At 44.0% G+C, this 23,609-nt stretch overlaps 1 protein-coding gene across 3 annotated transcripts in view; it reads left to right on the top strand.

The window, feature by feature from the left end:
* The first annotated feature begins 11,090 nt into the window (after positions 1 to 11,090).
* Positions 11,091 to 23,609, top strand: part of MAP3K20 (mitogen-activated protein kinase kinase kinase 20) — a 146,630-nt gene continuing 134,111 nt past the window's right edge. Inside the window, exons 1-2 of one of the 3 annotated variants that reach the window (XM_032784578.2) lie at positions 11,091 to 11,258; positions 18,642 to 18,831. In XM_032784578.2, the coding sequence (XP_032640469.1) occupies positions 18,673 to 18,831 (159 nt within the window). In that variant the 5' untranslated portion in view covers positions 11,091 to 11,258; positions 18,642 to 18,672. Of the gene's footprint in view, positions 11,259 to 18,253; positions 18,482 to 18,641; positions 18,832 to 23,609 lie in introns of those variants that run through there. The other 2 variants (XM_032784580.2, XM_075070111.1) reach the window with 2 other exon arrangements.

Here is a 23,609-nt window from a genome sequence, read left to right as displayed (position 1 = left end):
CCACCGACCTGTCATAGGCCGAATGCCTCTCATCCGGGGAAGAAGAGGATGAAAGGACCCAGGGACCAGCGGTCTTGCGAGGCGAGAGAACTACTGGAGGTACCTCTGGGGGACTTGTCCTGAGCGCAGAATCTTGTTTGGGGATCCTCCTGTCACGTGGTTGCACGTGTTACTTTAAGTTGGCCTATGCGGGTCCGATAGATCTCACGCTCTGCGGAGACTCTGCTCAACAGAAGGTACTCTTGTGGGCACCGAGCCCCGATGTTTCAGCATGGGACCGAGAGGCAACAAGTGGGAGCATAGCGGATCATACACCTTGGTTTTGGTGGTAGGCCCAAAAGGTGTCCAAAAGGCGCGATCTCTGCATTGGTGTCGCCGATGGTCGGTTAAATAAAAACGAGGAGATCAGGCACACCGTATAGATGCAGTTTCGCACTGGGAGCGAGCTCACGGATGCCCGAGAATGGCGTTCAAAAAGTGGGAATCAACTGCTGAGGCGGAAGGACAGGGCCAGGTTTGACTGGTGTGGATCCTCTGGCCACATCCCACCTACCGAACCATCCCTATGCGTGCCCTGCGTGCTGAGAACGTACCGGGCCAACCCCCGCCGGTCAGCGCACCAGGAAAAAGTGCCTCCTCGAGAGTCTGAACGGGTGCCACGGGAGTGGGGACGCGGAGTGACCTGACGACGTCTCAAGCGCGGTGCACGGGCAGGCGATCGACCGGACAACTGCCTGGAATCGCCATGCAGTGCCAAGGGCTCGACGATTCAGAAAATCGGCACTGCCAGATGCGAAAGCAAGCCAATGGTGCCGGGGCCCGAGCTACGCCCGGAGCCGAAGGTCATCGCCGAATCGGAGAGTGTGCCTGGGAGTCATGCCTGGACGGGCGACGCGGTACCCGTCTCACCAGGAGCAAAGAAGCACAAAGCCTCTGGCGGCTGCTATAGTCTACACCGCAGTCGCGAGCGGCTTAGGGCCAAGTTGGACCGCCCCGCATGCTCATCCTGCTGCGGCAGCCCGACGGTCGGAGGCGTGCGCGAGGGTACGACTGGTACCGTTGATAGGGAAAGGTTCTGGGACGCAAGCGCCACGGGACCCGGGATCGATGGTGGGCACTGCGCGGGTGTCTGTGGGAACCTGGACGGTACTGCTAAGTTCTCCGTGGTACTGGGCGAAGAAGGTCTCATGAGGGCGCGGCTTGGCTATCACTGAGGGACCCTGCACCCCGGTGGTGCCGGGGGGCAAGGCAGCGCTCAGGCTCCGTCAAGGCAATCAATAGTCCCGTGCCCACGGAGAACGTCTCCAGAGTGGAGGCACAAATAAGCTCAACCAAAGGGGTGGCCCGGGGAGCTGGGTAAGGCATCGGACTGGACGGCCTTTTGTGAGGCCAGAATCAACGGTGCGTGATGCTCTCACCACAGCCGGGAGAAATAAAAGACTCAGAGTCCCCAATTCCCGCCCCTGACTTTTTAAAAAATCCAGTTTTCTGATTGGTCCTCTGGTCAGGTGTTTGGTTCCCTTTGTTCACCCTTCTCAGGTAAAAGAACCATTAACCCTTACCTATCTACTTATGACACATGCTAATAGACTTGTAAAGAACTCCACAGCTACACTACCACCATCCCCAGCACATTTCTGGACAGCATACAACCCCACAGCCATATTTCAGACAACTAATTTGTCACACTATCGACTACATTTAGCTAAGTGGACTACATTTGAACCTCCTGCCAGCTGTTTGCTGGTGGCTCGTTACACTGCTGTGTTAGTATGGGTTGGCGTACTAACAAGGAAGGCAATATGAGGTTCTTATTTTTAAAACTCTGGCACATTTTAGCAAGAATGTGCAAGTTTCTAATAAAAAAAGTTCTATCCCTTCCATTTCTGCTGTCAGTTCTGTGGCAGGCTGCTCCATGGGCGGGGCATCAAAAAGTTCCTCTGAGTAAGGACCCATGATGTGCTGCAGCTGTTTCAGCGGTAAAGCCTCCTTGGAGTCCAGTTCCAGTACTAGAGTCACTTGGCTAGCTAGTGTCTTCTCGCTCCCCTCCAGTCCTATACTAGATTCTGGGCAGAGGGTTGGCATCCTGGCTAACCAGGCCATCATGAAGCACTATTGGCTCTGTGCTCTGTGCAATATCCAGCATCCAAACTCCTTGTAAAAGGGACAGGATGATGGTAACCTCCCAGAGATGTGGTTCTCTTCCCTGGCTTTCCTAGTTTTATCCATTTCCTGCACTGGTCATCAGTCTGGTGAATCCCCAGTGCCACCAGCTTCTTTCCTACATCCTGGTACATGTGGTTATTCCTGGAACTCTTACCAAAAATGACCAGGAAGCAGCCAGCTTGGCAAAGGACTTCTTCCAGTTGGTGGCCATGGCCACTGCAGGAGAAGGTTCATTATGTCTGCAGCTCAGTGATCAGAATAAAATGGAAAGGTTAAATGTTGAGCTGCTGTACATGAACAAGGAAGGAGGCTTCCATTTCCTGGGAGTTGATTGCTACTCTTGGGATAGAAAGGACAGAGAACACTAATGGACTCTCAGGGCCAGAGTTGAGGGGGTCCAGGCCTTAGCTGCATCCACACTACAGAATAATGGAATGTGGGCCTGAATCCTAGTGGGACCTAGGCTTGGGGCCTGAGTCAGACAGAATTGTGATCAGACAGAAGCGGGATTTGGCCTCAAGCCTGAGTCTGAGCTGGGGCTTATATTGCAGCATAGACATACTCTTTGGCACTTTTCAGGGTCAAAACTCTCCTTGGAGTAGGGTATGTTTGTTTGTTTTTGGGGTGTGAGTTGGGAAAATACAGAGGGGTTTGTACTGTCACTCATGGTGGAAAGGCTTTCTTAAAGAGGAAGATTTTTCAGGTCTCCTAAAGATGGTCAGACTGGATTCATCTGATCTGCTCTGGAAGATTGTTCCACAGGCAGATCTCACTAAGCCTGCTTTATCCCCAGCTCTCACAAGCTTCATCACAAGCTTTACCACTGTGGTTCCAGAGAATCTAGTTATTTCAAATATAATGCTATTTTCATATTGTTCTCTTGAATAATATTGAGAAAAATGTTTGTACGTTATGCTACAATATGAGTTGGAATCTTAACTACAGCTTTCTGCAACAGCTCTAATGAGTGTGACGGAGTAAAAGAAAAGGAGGGAAAAAAATGAACATTTTATTTTGTAAAAAGAACAGGAGTACTTGTGGCACCTTAGAGACTAACAAATTTATTTGAGCATAAGCTTTCGTGGGCTACAGCCCACTTCTTCGGATGCATAGAATGGAACATATATTGAGGAAATATATATACACATACAGAGAGCATGAAAAGGTGGGAGTTGGCTTACCAACTCTGAGAGGCCAATTAAGTAAGAGAGAAAAACTTTTTTGAAGTGATAATCAAGATAGCCCAGTACAGACAGTTTGATAAGAAAGGTGAGAATACTTACAAGGAGAGAGAGATTCAATATTTGTAATGGCTGGACCATTCCCAGTCCCTGTTTAAGCCTAAGTTGATTGTATCTAGTTTGCATATTTTTATTTTGTGTGTTTTTGTCTTCCTGGTAATAGAATTTGAACCAAACACAATATGGTGTATTTGTGGGGTCACACAATCAGGAGGAGCCTTTGGACTGGCCCTCATTTTAGATCCTATTTGCCTCTGTCTTGTACTGTGGTGTCTGAATGCCTCATATCCTTTAATGAATGTAGCCTTTCAACACCCCTTCTAAGGATTACTATCCCATTAACTGATTTTCAGAGGTGCTGAGCATTCTCAGTTCCCAATAACTTTAATGGGAGCTGTGAGTGCTCAGCACCTTTGGATCAGGCCTTTTGTGATTTACCCAAGGTTACATAGGAAATCTGTGGCAAACCAAGGACTGGAATGCAGAACTCCAGAATCCTAGTCCTGTGTCTTAATGGCCACACCTTCCTCCCCTCTGGTACACACATGCCCACTTAATGCAATTGCCTGACTGGAAACAATTTTCTTTGCTTCACCTCCTTAGAAATATGACCAGTTAATATGAATTTGCAATAAAGTTTCCCATTTATCCATTTATTGTTAATTGAGAAAAAGTATGTTTTTTCTGAGCCAAACAGCATCTGCAGACAGCTGACAAAATTTGTATGTTAATTTCTGTGCTTTGTGTAGAGAGGAAATGAGGAGGCTGAATACAATATAAGCTATAACTGTGAAACAAATTTTACCTATAGCTTCTCTGTAGTATTCAGTCCATAGTATGGGTTTTTTTTAAACATGTGCAACTGCTGTACAGGAAAGTGAAAATTGATAATATGAATAATAAGTTATAAACTTGAATAACAGGAACATGATCTTCATTCAAACTTAAGTGGTTTCAGCTCAGTTTCCTCTTATTTAACATTTATATCAATAAAAGGATAAAATGTCCTGGCCTGAGAGAGGGATAATAGGTGTGCTTGACTGCATACAAATACAAAATCTGCCATACTGGGTTAGGCCACGGTCCATCTTCCCCAGTATCTTGTCTCTAACGGTGCAATAGAGCAATTATAGAGTGATCCATAGTAAGGGTTGCCCTGAGATGAGATGGCATTCCTGGCCATCTTGGCTAATAGTCATTGATTGCCCTATCTATCCTTCATTAACTTATCCAGTTCTTTTTTGAACCTAGTTATACGTTACGTTTGACAATCACAACATCTCATGGCAATGAGTTCCACAGGTTAGTTGTGTATTGTGTAAAAAAAAAAAAAAAAAAAAGTACTTCTTTTTATATTAGACCTTCTGCTTATTAATTTCATTGGACGGCCCTCCATTTTTCCATTGTAGGAAAGGGATCATAGACACTTTTCTATTCACTTTTTCTACATCATTCATGATTTATAGATCTGTCATATCACCTCTTCGTTGTCTGATTTCTAAAATGAACAATCCTAATATTTTTCATCTCTCCTCAGATGGACACCATTTAATACCCTGGATCATCTTGTCTGAAACATGTCCAGTTCCATGTCTTGATTCTGAGATGGGATAACCAGAACTGGACACAGTATTCATGGTAAGGGCACACCATAGGTTTATAGTGGCATTATATTTTCTGTTTTATTTTCTATCCCTTTTTTAACATACTGTTACCATTTTGACTGCAGCTGCACACTGAGTGGAACTTTTTGGAAAACTATCTATCATGGCTCCAAGATCTTTTTTTTGAATGGGAACAGCTAATTTAGAACCCATCACTATATATGTTGGGATTATTTTTTCCAATGTGCATTCATTTGCATTTATCAACACTGAATTTCATCTGCCATTTTGTTGCCCAGTCATCCACTTTTGTGAGATTTCCCTGTAACTCCTTCCTGTCTACTTTGGACTTAATTATCTTGAGTAATTTTGTATCATATACAAACATTGCCATTTCATTGTTGACCCCCTTTTCCAGATCATTAGGAAATATGTTGAACAGTACAGATCCTTGGGAGACCCCACCGCTCACCTCTCTCCATTGTGAAAACTGACTATTTATTCTTACCCTGTGTTTCCTATCTTTCAGCCTGTTACTGATCCATTAGAAGACCTTCTATCTTGTCCCATGGCTCCTTAGGGTATGGCTAAACTTGAAATTTAAAAGCGCTGCCATGGCAGCGCTTTGAAGTGTGAGTCTGGTCGGAGCGCCAGCGCTGGGAGAGAGCTCTCCCAGCGCTGCACGTAAACCACATCCTCTGCGGCACTGATTACAATGAGGCTTTACAGCGCTGTATCTTGCAGCGCTCAGGGGGGTGTTTTTTCACACCCCTGAGCGCGAAAGTAGCAGTGCTGTAAAGTGCCAGTGTAGCCATACCCTTAGTTTCTTTAAGAGTCTTTTGTGAGGACTTTATCAAAGGGTTTGGCTACACATGCAGGTGAGCAGCGCTGGGAGTTAAAGCTGTCTTCGTACAGCTGTGTAAGGAAAGCACTGCAGTGTGGCCACACTGACAGCTACGAGTGCTGCAGTGTGGCCACATTTGCAGGATTTGCACCAGTGTTGAGAGTGGTGTACAATGGGCAGCTATCCCACAGAGCACCTCTTCCCATTCTGGTGCTGTGGGTTGTGGGAAGGGGGTGGAGGGTGCGGGTCATTCTGCTTCCTGTCCCAATGCCCTGTGATGCATCGCTTCACATCCCAGCAATCCCTGTTTTTCCGTCCACGTTTGGCGCCATCTTGACTCTCTCAACGGTTTCTGTGCAGTGCGATTTCTGTGGGAAATGGAGCCTGAACTGCTGAAGAATATGCTGACGAGTCTTGCCAGCACATCATGTTTAGCAGTTGAGCCATTCCTTAGGATCCAAAGTGATGAGGAGTCCAACGATGATAGCAAGTCGCATGATGCGTATGACACAAACTTGCTTGTGGCATTCACGGAAATGCTCAGCACCGTGGAATGCCGCTTTTGGGCTCAGGAAACAAGCACTGAGTGGTGGGATCACATTGTCATGGAAGGTGGATGCTACAGTTGGCGGCAAATCGGAATGATGAAATACCACTTTCAGTGGGACTTGTGTGTAGGAGTCTCGCCCCCTACCCTGTGGCGCATAGACATGAGATTTGAGAGCTGCCTTTTTCCAAGGAAAGCCGGTGTGGTCTATTTGTCTATATTTGTAACGTGCTTTTCCATCAGCACTGATTTGTTGTTTCTGTTTTGATATCTTCATTTGATATGTGTGATATGTGTATCTGTTTGATATCGGTGATGCATTTCTTTTTGTCTAGTGTGCCTTAATGTCTATTCTCTGTCTTATGAATAAATCTCTGTGATGTGTGTATATTTGCTATGTATATTTGTTGATGGCTTTGCCCAATAGGGTTCCCTACTGTGGAGGGGCGATAGATGGGACGCATATTCCTATTCTGGCACCACCCCCACTTAGCATCCGAGTATGTTACTCGGAAGGGGTATTACTTCTCCATGTTTCTCCAGGCCTTGTAGATCCACCGTGGCGTTCGCATTGACATGAACACAGGCTGGCCGCGGAAGAGCATGATGGATGTAGAACTGATAAATGAATATTTGTTTTTAATTGTTCCTTATATGTAAGTTCTGTTCACCATTCCTACACTTGCCTGCATTGTAACTCTTTTTCTTTTTTCACTGTGATTTTGATTTCATATGACCTGGCATTGCGCCTCTCTCATAAATTGGTATTAGAAAATTGGTAGAAAACTTGATCAAATGTTAATAGCCTAAGACAGTATGTTAAAGTGAAAGAAACATGAGCCAGCCACTGCGATTATTTAAACAACAGCAGAATGAAGCAACCTCGCATACTTGAAAAGGGAAAAAATCCTATAAGCGAACTCTAAAAACTGAGGATTTTGAAGTCTATGGTTTTGCTTGCCAGCTCCAGGGCATCAGGGCACCTGACCCGGATCGGCTCCACTCTTGGTACAAGGGTACCTGCCAGTATTCTGTCACAAGCAACTTAGGCTGGTAACTATAATACTATCCAGAACTTGTATAATGATGTGTAAATGGATATATAGAAATAAGTAGCTAAACAACGTTGTTTGCTGTTATCTTTTATTTTATTATGGTATTTACAATAAATGTGACAAATGTCTTGTCCCCTTTAATAAGATCCTGCTAGTTTTTTTATTGGTATAACATGGACGCATCTTTCGGAACACTGGCCTCTTCAGGAAGCTGAAGGCCGGGACTTTTTTCCCAGACCGGAAGATCACAGTAGGGAGATATGAGGCTGAAAACCAACAGTAATGTTTGGTGCCTTGCATGGGAGTGAAGTGCAGTGGTTACAACGTTAGTAGGAATCTGTTTCCCAAGCTGATTTGCAGTGCCTGTTTCTTTCCTGGGCTAAGGTATCGTTGACTTTCTGCAAAGACTCTTTTCAAAGCCAAGAATTGATTTATTGAAAAGAAAATAACTTTATTGACAGACACACAACATTTTGGGAACCTAAAAGGGCAGAGGGGTCGGATGGGGAACTGTACAGTCACAGGTTTGAATATGTCCTGTCTGGAGTGCTGTGCAATGACTGCTGCACTTCAGGATGCCTATACTGCAGGTGATGGGCGTTGAGTGCAGAGGGTAAGGGTCATAGTTCTCAGGGCTGGTTGGTGAACGTACAGGTGTTGGAGGCAGCTGGTGGTGGTAAGAACTTGGATGCTGGGGAAGGAGGTTTTGAGCTGACATTGGGGCATAAGGGAAAGAGTTTTGGGACAGGGGGGCGGGCGCGGTAGTGCTCTGCCTGCATGGCTACAAGCGCCTGGATAGAGTCTGCTTGGCGCGCCAGGATGCCTATCAGCTGCTTTGTGCTTTTCTTCCTGTCCGCTGCGTTTTTCTGGCGGATCCTGCTTTCTCTTTCCCTCCAGTTCTGCACTTTTTGATTCTCTGTGACAGAGTGATCCATAACTGCTTGCAGCATGTCTTCTTTGCTTTTTTGCAGCTTCTTCCCGAGGTTTTGGAGTCTTTGAGATGTTGATAACACGGGCAGCCGAGATCTCAAGGTTGCTTCTGTAAAGGCAAAAAATGCAACACTTAACTGAGGTAGCATTGTTTATACCAGACAGTTATTCCCACACAGTTAAGGAGCGTAACAGTCGTCACAATAGCATAATTTTCCCATCCCAAAGAGACTGCACATAACCCACGGGAGCCCCAAAATGGTGAGTAAGGGGGACTGATTGCTTCAGGGCTCTACTGTCCTCGGGGTTTCTGTGCATTAAGGAAAGCATACAGCTGCCGGGGGCACCTACACTGAACACTATCCCAATATTTTCCACAGGAGTTGATCCTGGAAGATATCTCACTGCTGCGGGTCACCTGGGAAGCGCAGGAGGGTCTTCTACAGTAATGCGGATTCTGCCCTGGCCCCTATGCAGCTTGCCTGTGTGCAACAATGGTCCCGCCACCCCTCACAGCACAGTGGCGCGGACGCATTAGCCTGATTGGGACAATGACCACAGTGGCTCTCCCAATAAACTTGCGCAAGCGCATTGCCCACGCTCTGGCTGAAACTTTTGAAGAGATTACTGAGGCCGATTACCGCGACCTGATAGACCACATCAATGCGCTATTCCACATCTAGGCATGCATGCATGCAGCTATAACCCTCCCTCCTCTCCCGAAAAATTTCAATCCTGAAAATAAAAGCCCCTTATTGGGAACCCGCTCCTCTGTTTGCCCTCCACCAAGTACCGGCTTCTGTGACTGGCTACCTTCCTCCTGGCTTGAGAAGAGCTCCTGGCTACATGCCTCCAGGGACTCCAGGGTGTCTCCCCCCACCCCAGTACCCTCACTCTTGGTTTCCTCTTCATCATCCTCCCCCCACTCTGGTCCTCGGAGTGGTGGTCACCCCTAAGTATCGCATCCAGCTCTTTGTAAAAATGGCAGGTCGTGGGGGCAGTGCCGGAGCCGTGGTTTCCCTCGCGGGCTTTTCAATAGGCACTCCACAGCTCCTTCACTTTAACCCTGCACTGCAGCGCGTCCCGGTCATGACCCCTTTCCAGCATGGCCCTTGATATCTGCCCATAGGTATCGTAATTCTTACAGCTGGAGCGCAGCTGGGACTGCACAGCTTCCTCTCCCTAAACACTGATGAGGTCCAGCAACTCGCCATTGCTCCATGCTGGGGCTCTTTTGCCACGTGGAACCATGGTCACCTGGAAAGATTCACTGATTGCACTCCACATCTGGCTGAGCAAACAGGAAGGGGATTTTTAAAATTCTTGGGGCATTTAAAGGGCGGGTCACCTGAGACCAGGGCAGTAGAGTTCTAACTGATGAGCAGAGTGGCTGAACAGGCATTCTGGGATACCTCCGAATACCTCTGGAGGCCAATAACAGCGCTTTTGGTGGCCACACTGGCGGAGCAGCGCTGCATCAGCAATGCTATAGTCGTTATTCCCCAGGCTGAGGTGGAGTACAACCAGCACTGTAGCCAGGGAGAAACAGCGCTGTATGTTCCTTGCTAGTGTGGACGGTGAGTGAGTTGCAGCGCTGTAAAGCCACTACCAGCGCTGCAACTCTCCAGTGTAGCCAAGCCCAAAGACTTTCTGAAAATTCAAGTACAGCACATCAGCTGGATCACTCTTTATTCACATGCTAGTTGACTCTCACAAATATTTCTGATAAGATTGGTGAGGCACAATTTCCCTTTACAAAAGCCATCTTGACTTTTCCTCCACAAATGTGTCTGATAATTCTGTTCTTTACTGTAGGTTGTATCAGTTTTCCCAGTACTGAAGTTATGCTCACTGGCCTGGAATTGACAGAATCTCCTTTGGAGTCCTTTTTAAAAAATCAGCATTACATTAGCTACGTTTCAGTGATCTGGTATAGAGGCTGATTTCAGCGCTAGGTTATGTACCACAGTTAGTAGTTCTGCAGTTTCATATTTGAGTTCCTTCAGAACTTGTGCATGAATACCATTTGGCCCTGGTGTCTTATTTTGGTTGGCTTATCAATTTGTTCTAAAATGTCTTCTGTTGACACATCAGTTTTGGACAATACTTTCTATTTGTGACCCCAAAAGTACAGCTCTGATGTGGGTATCTGCCCTAGTACAGCCTTTTAGTGAAGAGGGATACAACAGGCTTGTCTTCCTAGAGTACCATTTTAGTACCTTTGTTGTCCACACTGCCTGTTTGGCAGGCTTCCTGTTTCTGTAAACAAAAGTCTTGTTTTAAAAACCTTTAAAAAAGGTTAATTTTTCCCTTTTCAACAGATTGGTTCTCAACTTCTTCCTGGGCCCTCCTTAATATACTTGTACAGGTTACTGGCCAGAGTGTGGGTTCTTTATTTTCCTGAGCTCACTTTAACTCTTGAAAACAAGGCTCAAGTCTGGGCCAGCTAAAGCCCTGTCAGCTTTGAAACTTCCCTGTCCTGTTCCTTGGCTGTATCTGCATGTGGAGGATTCTCCCGCGCCCCCATTTTGTCTCTGCCCCACAGTTCAGTGGCTCTCATTTCAGTGCTGGGCTTGCGGGGGTGACTTAGCCCCTCGCTTGATGGCCTTCGCTGGTGGGGCTGCGCGCCAGGCGCAGTGCCCGGGCAGCGCGGGCCGCCTGTCCGCTGGGGCAGCGCGCGGGGTGGCGCCGGTTGGCTGCACGGACTGGAGGCGGGGAGTGCGGCTGACTCCTGGCCGCGAACCGGAAGCGTGGGAGACACCCAGCCAGCAGACGCGGTCACGCCGGTTCCAGCCTCCCCGCAAGCGCTCGGGCTACTTTTTCGCGGTTGGCTGCGCACGGGCACCGCCGGCCCGGGCTCCCGGGGGGAAGGTAGGGAGAGGAGCGCGCTGCTGGCTGCTCCCGGCAGGGGGCTGAGGCCGGGCCGGAGCCGTGCGCTCGCTGGCTGCGAGGAGCCCCTGGCCGCGGCAGGTCCCAAGGGTCCGCGTTGGACGCGGGGCGCTCAGCGGGCCTCCGGGCACAGATACCCCGCAGGAGCCAGCTCCCTGCACCGCACGGTGGCGAGCTGCGCCAGCAGAGGGCTGGGGTCAAGCTGCTTCAGTTCTGTCCCTGGGGTCGCGGCTCTGTCCTGAGCCCACCTTTCCCCTAGGGAGGGACCGGGGGCGGGAGAGCGCTGCCCTGGAGGGTTTGTGGCTCTAGCCCAGCCCCGTGCCAGGAACGAGCAAAACTCCAGGCCTGCTCCCCTGTAACTTTCAGCTTTGGCAGTCAAAGCGAGGGAGGCGAGAGCTGCGCTTCCTCTGCAAGCCTGGCCTTTCAGTCACACACAGTTAACTTTTGATCGCATCCTCCTGACTGGACGCTGGTCCTGGTTCTGATCTCAGTGGCACCGTGTAAATCTGTGCAACTCCACTGACGTCTGGCTAGACCGTGGTTCAACTGAAATCAGAGTTCAGCACAAGGATGCTATGCGTCATTTGCTCTTCCCTCTTCTTGTTCTGACATGTCCCCCCTCTGAGCCATAGCAACTTTGCAAGTCTTGGCAGATATTTTAGTATGCCAGTATGTGTCCTGACCTTTTCCTCCTTGGAGCCCAGTCCTGGGCTCAGCATCCAGAGGAGCCCAATTTCATCGAAAAAGAAGAACCTTGCATTTGGTTTTGCTTTTGGTAGGGGCACATATGTAATTCCCCAGAACTGAATTAAAATGTAATGGCTTACATTATTAGTGTTAAGTCATATTCATGTTTCATGAGTGACAGAGAGAGTATGCTAGCATACAGTGATATAACAAAACAATTCAGAGTAAGAAATTTGGCTTTAAAGATAACATTTATTAGTGATTATATGCAGGACTTGGACAGTTAACATTTAACAAAGGGAAAGTCTTCTTTTTTCTCCTCTTTTTAAATCAGATTTCAAGTGAATTCATTTTATATACACGTACTAAATACACTGAACACACACTGCCTTTTTTGATTTTGCACTCCCTCAGTTCCAACACTTGAACTTAACCACCTCCCTCCCACCCCCAGCAAAGCAATATATTCTTCCTGTCATTTTGTTTCTGTTGTGCTATTTCTACATCTATACTGTTTCTTGCCTCAGCTATGACTTTATTTTTATATTTCTTCCATAAACCCTCCATCCAGCATGATTCTCTTAGAGGTTCAGTGGTTAACCACCATTATGCAATGGATATTTAATTTTTTAATTCAGAAAGCAGAACTAATTTGAAAATACTGGATTAACTGGGACAGATGTAGCTCAGTGGGGTGGTGATTTGGAAACATCTTTAGGGCCCAGTCCTGCATGGCTGAATTTAGTGGGAGTAGGATCAGGCTTCTTGAGACTAATGAAGCTAAACAAATCAAGACCCTGACAAAATATGTAGATGTTGATCCTGGAATCAGATATGCTGGTGCCTGTGTGGAGGCCCATCGCCCCACAGATCTGATTGCAGAATCAAAACCTTGTATTGTAAACTCCTTAACCATGTTGTGTACATTGGCGACTACATTGTTAGGAAATAATAGCATAAAGTTGTAACTAAAATGGTGCAAGTGACTTAGTATCTCTGAGTGTATATTTTCTATTTAAAATGAAACATGCATAGTCTTTAATCTCCACATGCAATGCAATAAAGATCTAAAATAGAATAGTTCTGAATCATTTAAACTAAACACTAAATTGTGCGATCATTCTCTAAAACTAACAGATATATAAACTTCAGCTATTCAGACAAAATTAGAAATAAGTTACAGAAGTTTTATAATTCCTTAGTTTTGAGACAGAGGAGATGGCAGAACTATAATTAATCATGTGATGAAGGTGTGGAGAACCTAGTTTTAAATCTTTGCTACTGTAGTGCGTTATTAAATTGATTTAGGAAGTTTGGTAGGTCGGGAAATGTAGCAGTGTTGATTTTGTCTTAATTTATTATAAGAATTAGAGGAGGATTAGCAAAATGTTTATTTTGGAACATTGCATGGAATTTACATCTTATCCTTTAATTTTTATCATAAACAATGGGGTGATTATGGCTCTGTTTTATATACAAAACATTTCTCCTGCATTATTTATTTCTTTATGTAATGCCCTGGTTAACAGATTACCACAGTGATTTCTTGCCCCTTTTCCGGTCAGACAGAGCTATGGACAACTCCTTTTTATATTTTTATTTTATTTTTTACTTTTTGCTATTAAATGGAATATTTTTGACCTCTTCTAGGACTAGACATGGTGTCATAATACAAAAGCTTGAGGATGGTCTTAAAATGGGTGGCCAAAGATCTTGAAAGCCAAGGAACTGTTTTGCCAAATAAGGAAACTTGGCACATGCTACTGTGTATTTTAAGCTAGTACAAATGTAGTCTTGCTTTATTGGCAGTATGTTGGCAGTGTACGACCCCAAAAAAGCACTGAAAACTACTTTGACCATGTTACAAAATCAGAAAGTGCGGTGAGGGGAGTGAATAATTTAGTAGTTCCCTATGATAATTTGTAATGGGATCGTTAGAAGTAATCCAAACGATTGAATAGTAAAATAGGTCCAGGGATGTGTGCAACAAGACAGATTCAGTACTCTGTTTTATAAACGCACACAAATCTAACACAGGTATATTGGGACACAAATATATTGTGAAAGTTGTGCTAATCCTGTTCCTTTTTTGTCTCTCTCTCTCTTACATGTAAACCATCAGTGGCAACTCTATCTACAATATGACTAGTAACTGATAAAATATTAGGGCTCTGTGCTTCCCTGTGCACGTACTGAAGAGGGGAGTTCTTCCTCTGTAGTATTTCCCCATCCAACACATGCAAGCTCTTTTGCAGAGTTGGAGAGGACAGGTGAAGTGGGTGGACTTCATCAGGTTCCATACTCTAACAGTGAAACACAGCATAACCTGAGGCAGGATTAATTTGCACTGTTTCCCATTCAGTGCTCTAGGACTCCCTCATTCATTAAGAGGGAGCCCCAGGAAACTTCTCTTTGTAGGTGCTAGTGAGGCTTGATGGCAGGGTGAAGGCAGAGAGCATCTTTTGTCTTCAGTGGATCCTAAGGGAAGATGGGAGTGAGCAAACCACCCAATGGAAGAATTTGGAGGAAATTTTGAGTTTCAAAACAGAGCTTTCTTATTCGTAGGTTGGTTATTCCCACTTAGAAGTGAATGAGGCCCATAGTTAAATGTGGACATTAATGGCTAGCTATCAGATAGTGTTGAGAATGCTGAGAATTTATTACTGTATTGAGCTGAGCATGCTGTTGCTGAACAATTTGGATACAAAGTGACATATGATAACAGGCTGCTAGTCACTGAATTAAAACAGAAATCTAAAATACAGCAGAATGTTTCTTAGATCCTCTTCTCTTTGGTGGAAACGTCAACAATTTCTAAGATTGCTGCGGAAATTATTGTAAGGAGGGGGGGAAATCTTTCAAAGGAGAAGATGGCTTCAGTTCTTGGGCTGTATTACTTCCAGCTCATGTTAACTGATAGAAATCAAAATTGAAGTTCAAGAAAGGAACTCTCTTTATTTTCATAAGGTGATAGGTACTTTAGAAATACCTGAGAGAGAGAGAGAGTGACTGAACCATTGCTTCAAATACTTATCATTCACAGTATTACTGAGCTGCCACAGCTTCGCTTCATAGACAACAAAGCCAATTAACATAGTTTTCCCCACTGCTGTAGTGCAATAACAGCTAGAGGCTCTAAAAAATGATAGAACTGTGGGGAGTACAAAGTTTCAGGCTATTGTGGTGGTTCTTTTTGAAAGAAGCAAAATAGAAAACTGTTACAATGAAAGATGCTCTTGCCTGAAGATCTGAAAATGCAGTGCTCGGGAGTAGAAGAGTGAAGCACTTGTTTTGGAGTAGAAGTAAAAAAACTCAGTCTGGGGCCTAATGAACTATAAGAATTTTCTGTTGATCCACTGTATAAACCCAGATTTGGAACACAATTGTAAAGTATCTCTTAAAACACGACAAGTTAGTTAATAGCGGCATGTGTAATGCTCATATAGTAGTAACAGATACATCCAAATGTTTTCTGCCACAAAACAAAGGGATTAATCTTTCCAGTTGAGGATTAGCTGTTTTGTAGCTATACAGTAGATATGAAATAACATTCAGATAGGTCTATTCTCTCATCCAGAAGAGGGCGACTGTGCATAACTCATGTGGTCGTTACTTATAGATACCTGTATTAATAGTAGTTACCTGCATACGTCTCCCATGAGCTCACTGGAAAATATATTTTGAAGAATGCAGTATGAACCAGTGTGTCATCTTTAAAATATATTAATGATATAGTGTACCAGTGACTCAGATGTCTCTAGGCTTGTAGACAGAAGTAGATAAACTATTTGCATTGGAAAGGAGTAAAGTTAGGGAGACATAAAATAACTCTTAGTAATTCTCATTGATGGGAAAGACCCACTGGGATTTTGGGAATTGGTGAGTGAGTGAACAAAGAAAAAAAAGCCACATCAGAAAATGTACATTGTTCACTTATGTGACAACTGTAATTCAGTTATATTTATCCTTTGTAGTCTACTAGTAAACTTTGAGAGGTATATTTTGTCTAAGTAACAAAATCTTAATAGAATAAGATCTTGCTCTGTGCTAGTAAATCTTTGAGAAGCCAGGTGAGTCATTTATTCTGTGTGTATGGGTTATGGGATCTGTAGGTTCTATAATAATTTAAAATAATTAGGTAGCTCTGACAACTATTTGATACAAATGGTAAATACAGGAAATAATTTACCTGTTTCCCCAAGAGCATTTTCCCTCTCCCTTTGTTTCTGTTCCTTCTGTCATCTCCAGCTCAACCATTTGTCGTCACCCGTTTATGATTCTCTGTCTAATTTATGGTCCAATCCTGTATACATGTATGCATGCAAGTAACTTTACAGCAATTAGTAATTCCATTGTCTATAGTGAGACTACTCATGTGAGTGAAGTTAAGTAGGTGCATCGGTGTTTGCAGGATTGTGGCTTAATGATGTAAGTCCTCAGGGTAGGAAGCTTGTCTTTCCATTTGTCTGTAAAGCACCATGTACACCTGTAGTACTGCATAAACAATACTAATTAGCTGTGAAACTATTGAAGTGAAGAGCACAAATGGGCTGTTCCTGGACACAAAGAAATAAGGGGCTAATGGCAGAGAAGCAGGAAGATGAAATTGAGTTTATCCAAAAAGAGGCTGGAATGTTGGGAATAGGGTGACCAGATAGCAAGTGTGAAAAATTGGGACGGGGTGGGGAGTAATAGGAGCCCATATAAAAAAAAAAACAAAAACAAAACCCCAAGTATCGGGACTGTCCCTATAAAATCAGGACATCTGGTCACCCTAGTTGGGAAGGTTGACCAATCTGTGTTCTCAGTACAGTACACTTTCAAAGAATTTGAAGCATATAAGATTAATAAACACCAAAGTAAATGCAATAACAACAATCAATACTAGACCTGCTTAGGGAAACAACCAAAAAAGGTTGCCACATAAGTAAGATTAATCCCAGCTCACAACACACCAACAACAGAGCACTTCAGCTCAGAGGATTTGGTAAGAAAAAGAACCCATATTCCCTTACAGATGGTCTGGAGACAAACTATGTTTGTGTCCCAAATTTGTCTCTTGAAAAAAATGCCTTCAATAAAAGTATTATGTTGTATCTTGCATCATGGACTAAATAGTCAGCCAGTGCTTTTAGTCTTATAGGACTTTGTCAGTGGATAGTCAAGATGTTTAAAAGAAAGCAAGAAAACTGAGAGGACACTACAGGTAGTCCTAGGCAATGTTTAAAGAACCGATTGTTGCCTCACATCTGGAGACCTGCAGTAACCAAATAGTGACTGAAACTGGATTTCTAGTCGGCTGTAATCTAAAATCCATTGCACAGTTGTATTGAAATCTTGGGGGGAAAACCATAATCATTTTTAGTATTACAGTAGAGCCTTGGAACCCCAATCTGTGATCCGGGCTCCTTTGTGCTAGGCACCATTCAGACATGTAAGCTCGAAGATAGTCCAGGCCCCAGACAGTACACAATGCTTAGATGCTGTGCTGATGGGTACTATAGAAAATGTAAGGGCTTGTCTAAATACAGAGTTACACTGGTTTAACTCATGGTGTAATTTTAATTGGTGCAGAGGCTGCCTGGACATGCTTATTTTGGTTTAGTTTAAGTTGATTAAGAACTGGTTTAACCTAAACCAAAGTAAACCACTCTGAAATACAATTTTCCATAGTGGGATTTGCCCTGATTTATCTAAACCTGTTTAATTAAGTTTGTGTGGAAACAAGCCTCTGGCAAATCATCTTATTGAAACTTTGCAAGAACTGCGGGATCCGACATGCTCGCCAGTGCCACTGAGGATCAAAGCCTTTTCAGCTTACACCCCTATAAAAAGAGATTCAAAATTAATCCACAAATGTGATGGTTGTGAGTGATCAGCCACTCACTTAGGTGATAACATTTTAAAAAATCTGCTACAGCCATAGGATTTATCACTTTATGATCTACTGGAAGGACAGTGTGTTCCTTTGACAACGAATATGGTCGGATCTCTTAAAACTGTAAAATCCATTCTTGGCAGTATTCACGGGATTTCAAATATTATAACTGAGAAATTATTTTCCACTTACGCTTTGTTATAACATGCAAGCATAATTGAGTTACTTGGGGAAGAGATTTTTATTTTGGCCATCTTTTTCCACGTCTTTGTGACAAGTGTTTCTACCTTTCTCAGTGTACGGAGAGTACATGGGCCTCAGGCTTACAGTTGCACTCTTGCCAGAATGTTCAGTTGCTTAGGCTATGTATATTTTGTGTGAAGTGATCACACAACATGGAGACATTGCATGCTCCAGATTCCAGGACTCCTATGCAAGCTCCAGTTGAAAGTGCATTTCCCGTTTGTCAGTGTGCTTCATATCAGGGGACCTGTTGACGCACTAGTCTTTTGCAGTGCTACTCCAGTGTGTTCAGGAAACGTCACTAAATCCAAGGAAAATTTCTAACCATTTCTCTACAAACAGCTGCTTCTCAGAGTCTGTACAAACTCTATAAAATGTTTGCATAGGCTATTGGCATGTGAGTTTCTTAACTTTATGTTCCCTTTGGATCTGTTCAGTGTTTTTTGCTGTAACTTGTTTATGGTAGTCAGTTCTTGCTTTATGATATCTAAAGCATGGTTAGAAGTGTAATAATTCTGTGGAACAGATGTATTAATTAGACTTTTTTTTCCTTACAGATTTTGTTGTGGTATATTTTGTCATTATGAGATGTCGTCTCTCAGTGCTTCATTTGTGCAAATTAAATTTGATGACTTGCAGTTCTTTGAAAGCTGTGGCGGAGGGAGTTTTGGGAGTGTTTATCGAGCCCGATGGATATCACAGGACAAAGAGGTGGCTGTAAAGAAGCTGCTCAAAATAGAGAAAGAGGTAAGAATTCACTTCTGGTTTTTTTCCTGTTATGAAACAAATTACTGTAAATAATATCTGAATGTTTTCCTCTCTGTTGCTGATCAAGGAAGACCTCCTGGGGATTTTTTTGTTTGTTTGTTTAGTTATTTAACCCAGATGAATAGTGGTTGTTAGAATTTAAACATGCTGAGTGTCTTCTGCATCTGTCCCACAAGATTCTCCCTTCTTGCTTTATTCTGCCCTGCTCCCTTGCCACGGTGACCCTCTGGAGCAGGGCCGGATTAACGCAGGGGCTTTACGGGCTGCAGGCCAGGGCCTCGGGCTAAGGGGGCCCCCGCAAAAATATATCCATAACTATATACAACTCAGTGGTCACCAACCTGTTGATCGTGAATGAGTGGTCAATCCTGGAGCTTCTACCAGTCGATCGCAATCTCTGAGCCATTAAAAGTCCAGTGGTGCAGCACGGCTCATGCAGGCTTCCTGCCTGCTGTGGCCCCACGCCACTCCTGGAAGCGGACGGCTGCTGGCATGTCTCTGCGGCCCCTGGCGGGGGCGGGCAGGCGGCTCCACACACTACCCCAGCCCCCAACTCCCTTCAGCTCCCAATCACTGGGACCCGGCCAATGGGGGCGGTGTTTGCAAGTGCAGGCAGCGCACGAAGATTCACTGTCCCCCTCCCCCCAGGGGCACATAGAGACATGCCAGCAGCCAGCTGCTTCCAGGAGCGCCGTGGGGCCATGGCAGCCAGCCTGCCTGAGCCCTCCTGCGCCGCTGGCCAGGAGCCACCTGTGGTACGTGCCTCCCAGCTGGAGCCTGCACCTTACACCTCCTCCTGCACCACAACCCCCTGCCCCAGGTCAGAATACCCTCCTGCGCCCAAACTCATCCACAGTCCGCACCCCTAACCCTCTTCTGCACCCCAACATTCTGCACCAGCCTGGAGCCCCTTTCTACACCCAAACTCCCTCCCAGAAAGAAGCTAATACAACAGCTGTTCTAAGATAAGGAGTAGCCTATTTTGAATTAACTTAACGATATTCTACATGTTTTAAGACTGAAATGTAACCACAGAACGGCTTTGTTAATTAAAAGGCAAGTTTAGTATAGCATTAGTAGCCTCGATGCCATAATTGTGATCATTTTGTTTTAAATTAGGAAAAAGATTTGTATACAGGGGCCCCACAAAATCTAATAGCCCTGGGCCCACAGGAGAGTTAATCCGGCCCTGCTTTGGAGGAGAGGAGCAAGGTGCATCCTGTGGACTGCTCAGTCCCATTCAGTACTGTTGGCCAAACAGATCACCAGATAATAACAGGAAACAGTTGCACTTTCCTCTTTTGCCCTCTTAACCTTCTGGCCTGTGATTGAGCGAGCAGCCCTGGTCCTGCACCCTGCATGTGTATGTCTTCACAGAGTGAGCCCTAGCTTTTAGTTGGGTGTTACCCCTAACTCCCTTCACGTCCACACAGTAAAACCTCATCTACGTTCAATGGTGCTTTCAACTGATGTGGCTGGGGGTGCAAATTAGAGACTAGGTTCCACTTTCAGGCTCACTTCGCAGTGAGGACACAGTCCTAAATCACTCACACGCTGATAGTCCTCCAGTGCCTTCCCACAATTCCTCCTCCCCCAACCCCAAATGACCAGAAGGTTGGACAAATTCTCCCATGATTCACTGAGAAAGAATCATAGACCGACTCAGCTTACTGCAGCATAAAGAACTGTAGCATATACCCACAGAAGCCCTGGTGACACACAGGGGAGTGCAGCACCAGTGAGAATGCAGTAACTTGGATAGGGTCATGCAGTGTAGCTGTTCACACTCAGGCTAGGCTAATCTGGGTGTCGATAAACTGGATTAACTCTGTAGTATAAATGTGGCAGGGAATTGTGTAATCCTTAGATGGCCTTTCCAGTACTAAATCCTTCTGATTTGCACACAGTATTCTTACTCCACAGAATTGAAAAATGTGTCATAGAGCCAGTTATCAGCGAAAGAGGAGGAAAAAAGATTTTAAGGGTATTATATCTATTAAATATTCAGACGTGATGGTGTCTTGAATGTGATAGCATTTGGAGAGCATGATTGTTTTCCACTTCAGATGACAGTCCAAATTAAGTGTCAAATCCCCATATCTCCATTGGTCAATGATGTGGTCAACGGGAGATGCGGATGCTCAGTCCCATTGAAATTCAGGATAGAAATTCAGTTTTTAAGAAAGTTAATGAAAAAAATTAATACAAATTAATTTTATTTAAAATAGAGCTGTGGGAATAACTTATTTTTTTTTAATATTTTTTTTGTTCGCTGGCCTTACCAAAAAATTGAATCAAAATTTCATTTCAGGTCAATCCATGACAAAAAAAAGTGTTCAGCAAACCAGAAAGGTGGTGGTATTTTTTAAAAATGTCTTCCAGATTAAATAAAACTTTTTAAAATTAATTCTTAAATAAAATTGAAGTAAAACTCAAAACATGAAGTTGTACTGAATTAAAAAATCAAATGTTTCATTTTTAAAAGGCCAAAACAAAACATTTTGATTTTTTGGGATTTTGTTGTTTGTTTTGTCAATTGAAACTATTTGGTGAATTGTTATCAATTTCACAGAATGTTTCTATTGACCCAAATCGGAATATTTTGGCAAAGAAAAGTTTTGTCTGAAGATTTTGCCCAGTTCTAAAAATTAAGTATATTTTATAAAGAAAAAAAGAGAAAAAATTTTTTTTTTGCTTCCTGCCTATGACTGGGGTTGCAAACCAACACAAATATTTGTGACTGTTTTAAAATTTGAAAAAACGCTAACCTCTGCTAGCAATGGCAACTGTCACTGCGCAAACATGAATTGGCAGCGTGTATCATGATTTGCTAATTATTTGATGCAAACTATTTAAAGCAATTGTTGCCCGTGGTAACTATAGGCTGGTTAGCCTGACATCAGTTCTGGGCAAAATAATGAAAAAGCTTTTATGGGATTTAATTAATAAAGGATGGGAACATAATTAATGCCTATCAATGTAGTTTTATTGAAAATAGGTCATGTCAAAAAAATTTGATTTCATTCTTTGATGAAATTGCAAGTTTGGTTGATAAGTGTCTCTGAGAAGGATTTAGAGGTCATAGTTGACAAGCAACTGAACATGAGTTCCCAGTTTGATGGTGTGGGAAAAAGGACAAATGCAATCCTTGTGTGTACAGTAAAAGCTTTGTTATCCGGCATGTTGCATGTATGGGAGGTGCCGGTAAGTCAAAAATTCTAGTTAACTAAGAGGAAGGGAGTTTGGGTGTGGGAGGTGGCTCAGGTCTGGGGCATGGGGGTGGGTGGGGCACAGGCTCTGGGAGGGAGCTTGGATTTGAGAAGGGGCTTGGGGCAGGGGGTTGGGGTGCAGGAGGAGGTGCGGGGTGCCTGTCTGGGCGGTGTTCCTGGAAGTGGCGACGTGTTCCTGTTGCTCCTAGGCAGAGGTGTGGCTAAGTGGCTCTGCACACTGCCTCCACCCACAGGCAGCTCCCATTGGCTTTGGTTCCTGGCCAATGGGAGCTGTGGAGCCCGTGCTCGGGGCAGGGCAGGGGCAGCGCACAGAGCTCCTGTGGCTGTTCCTCTGCCTAGGAGAAGCAGGGACATGTCGCCGCTTCCCAGGAGCCACACAGAGCCAGGTAGAAAGCCTGGCCTGCCCTTTGCCAAATGGACTATAAACCAGACTTTCACTGAAGATTAGAAATGCCAGTTTATAGAGCTTTCTGGTTGATAAAGTGCCAGGTAACACAGCTTTTACTATATCAGGAAAGTAGCGAGTAGGAATAGAGAGGTGGTTTTACCGCTGTATGTGGTATTGGTGAGACTGATACTGGAATACTGTATTCAGTTCTGGTATTCAGATTTTAAAAAGAGCTACAAAAATGTTTCAAGGGCTGGAGGAAATGCCTTCCCTTGAGAGACTTGAACAGCTCAATCTGTTTAGCTTATCAAAAGAAAATTGAGAGGTGACTTGATTACAGTGTATAAGCACCATCACAGGGAGAAAATACCAGCTACTACAGGGCTCTTTAATCTATTGGAGAATGGCATAACAAGAATCAATGACAGGAAGTTCAAGTCAGACATATTCAAACTGGAGAGTGAGGATGATTGACCATTGGCACAAAATACCAAGGGAAGTTGTGATTTCTCCTGCTTTTGATGTCTTCATATCAAGACTGGAAGACATGCTTTAGTCAAACAGAAATTATTGGGTTCAATACAGGGGTAATGGGTTAAAATTGAATGGCCTGAAATATACAGGATGTCAGACTAAATGATCTAATGGTCCCTTCTGGCTTTAAACTCTAAATCATGGGCTTATCTACAAAAATACTCAGAAAAATTAATCTGAATTAACTAAAGGTGTTGTTTTAAAGTGGCTTTATTTAGAATTAAAGTGGCCTTAAATCAGTTCAGCTTAATCCACTGCCAGAGTCTGAATAAGGATTTAAAGCAGTTTTACCAATCCACTTTTAATTCACATCTTCTATTAACTTTTCTGAGTTCACTGTGTAGACAAGCTCTGTGATTGTTAAGATTCTTTTAAATATGTTGTTAAATTTATCCAGAATTATGTTTGAAAGCCATAATATCCTATCTTTCTGAATATAATCAAACAGCAGCTTGTTATAACTGTACCTATTTATGTTGTTTAGTTGATGTTTGGACAATTTGTGTTTTAGCCGAGAAACTAATTATTGCTGCTTATAGTATCTTTGGAAGTAAACGTTTTGGTAAATTTCCTTTTAAACTCCATGATTGATTCTCTTTTGTTTC

This window comes from Chelonoidis abingdonii, chromosome 10 (assembly GCF_003597395.2).
Source record: "Chelonoidis abingdonii isolate Lonesome George chromosome 10, CheloAbing_2.0, whole genome shotgun sequence".
NCBI classification, from domain to species: domain Eukaryota; kingdom Metazoa; phylum Chordata; order Testudines; family Testudinidae; genus Chelonoidis; species Chelonoidis abingdonii.
Note: the sequence above shows the minus strand (reverse complement) of the source record. Positions and strands in the feature narration are given on the sequence as shown.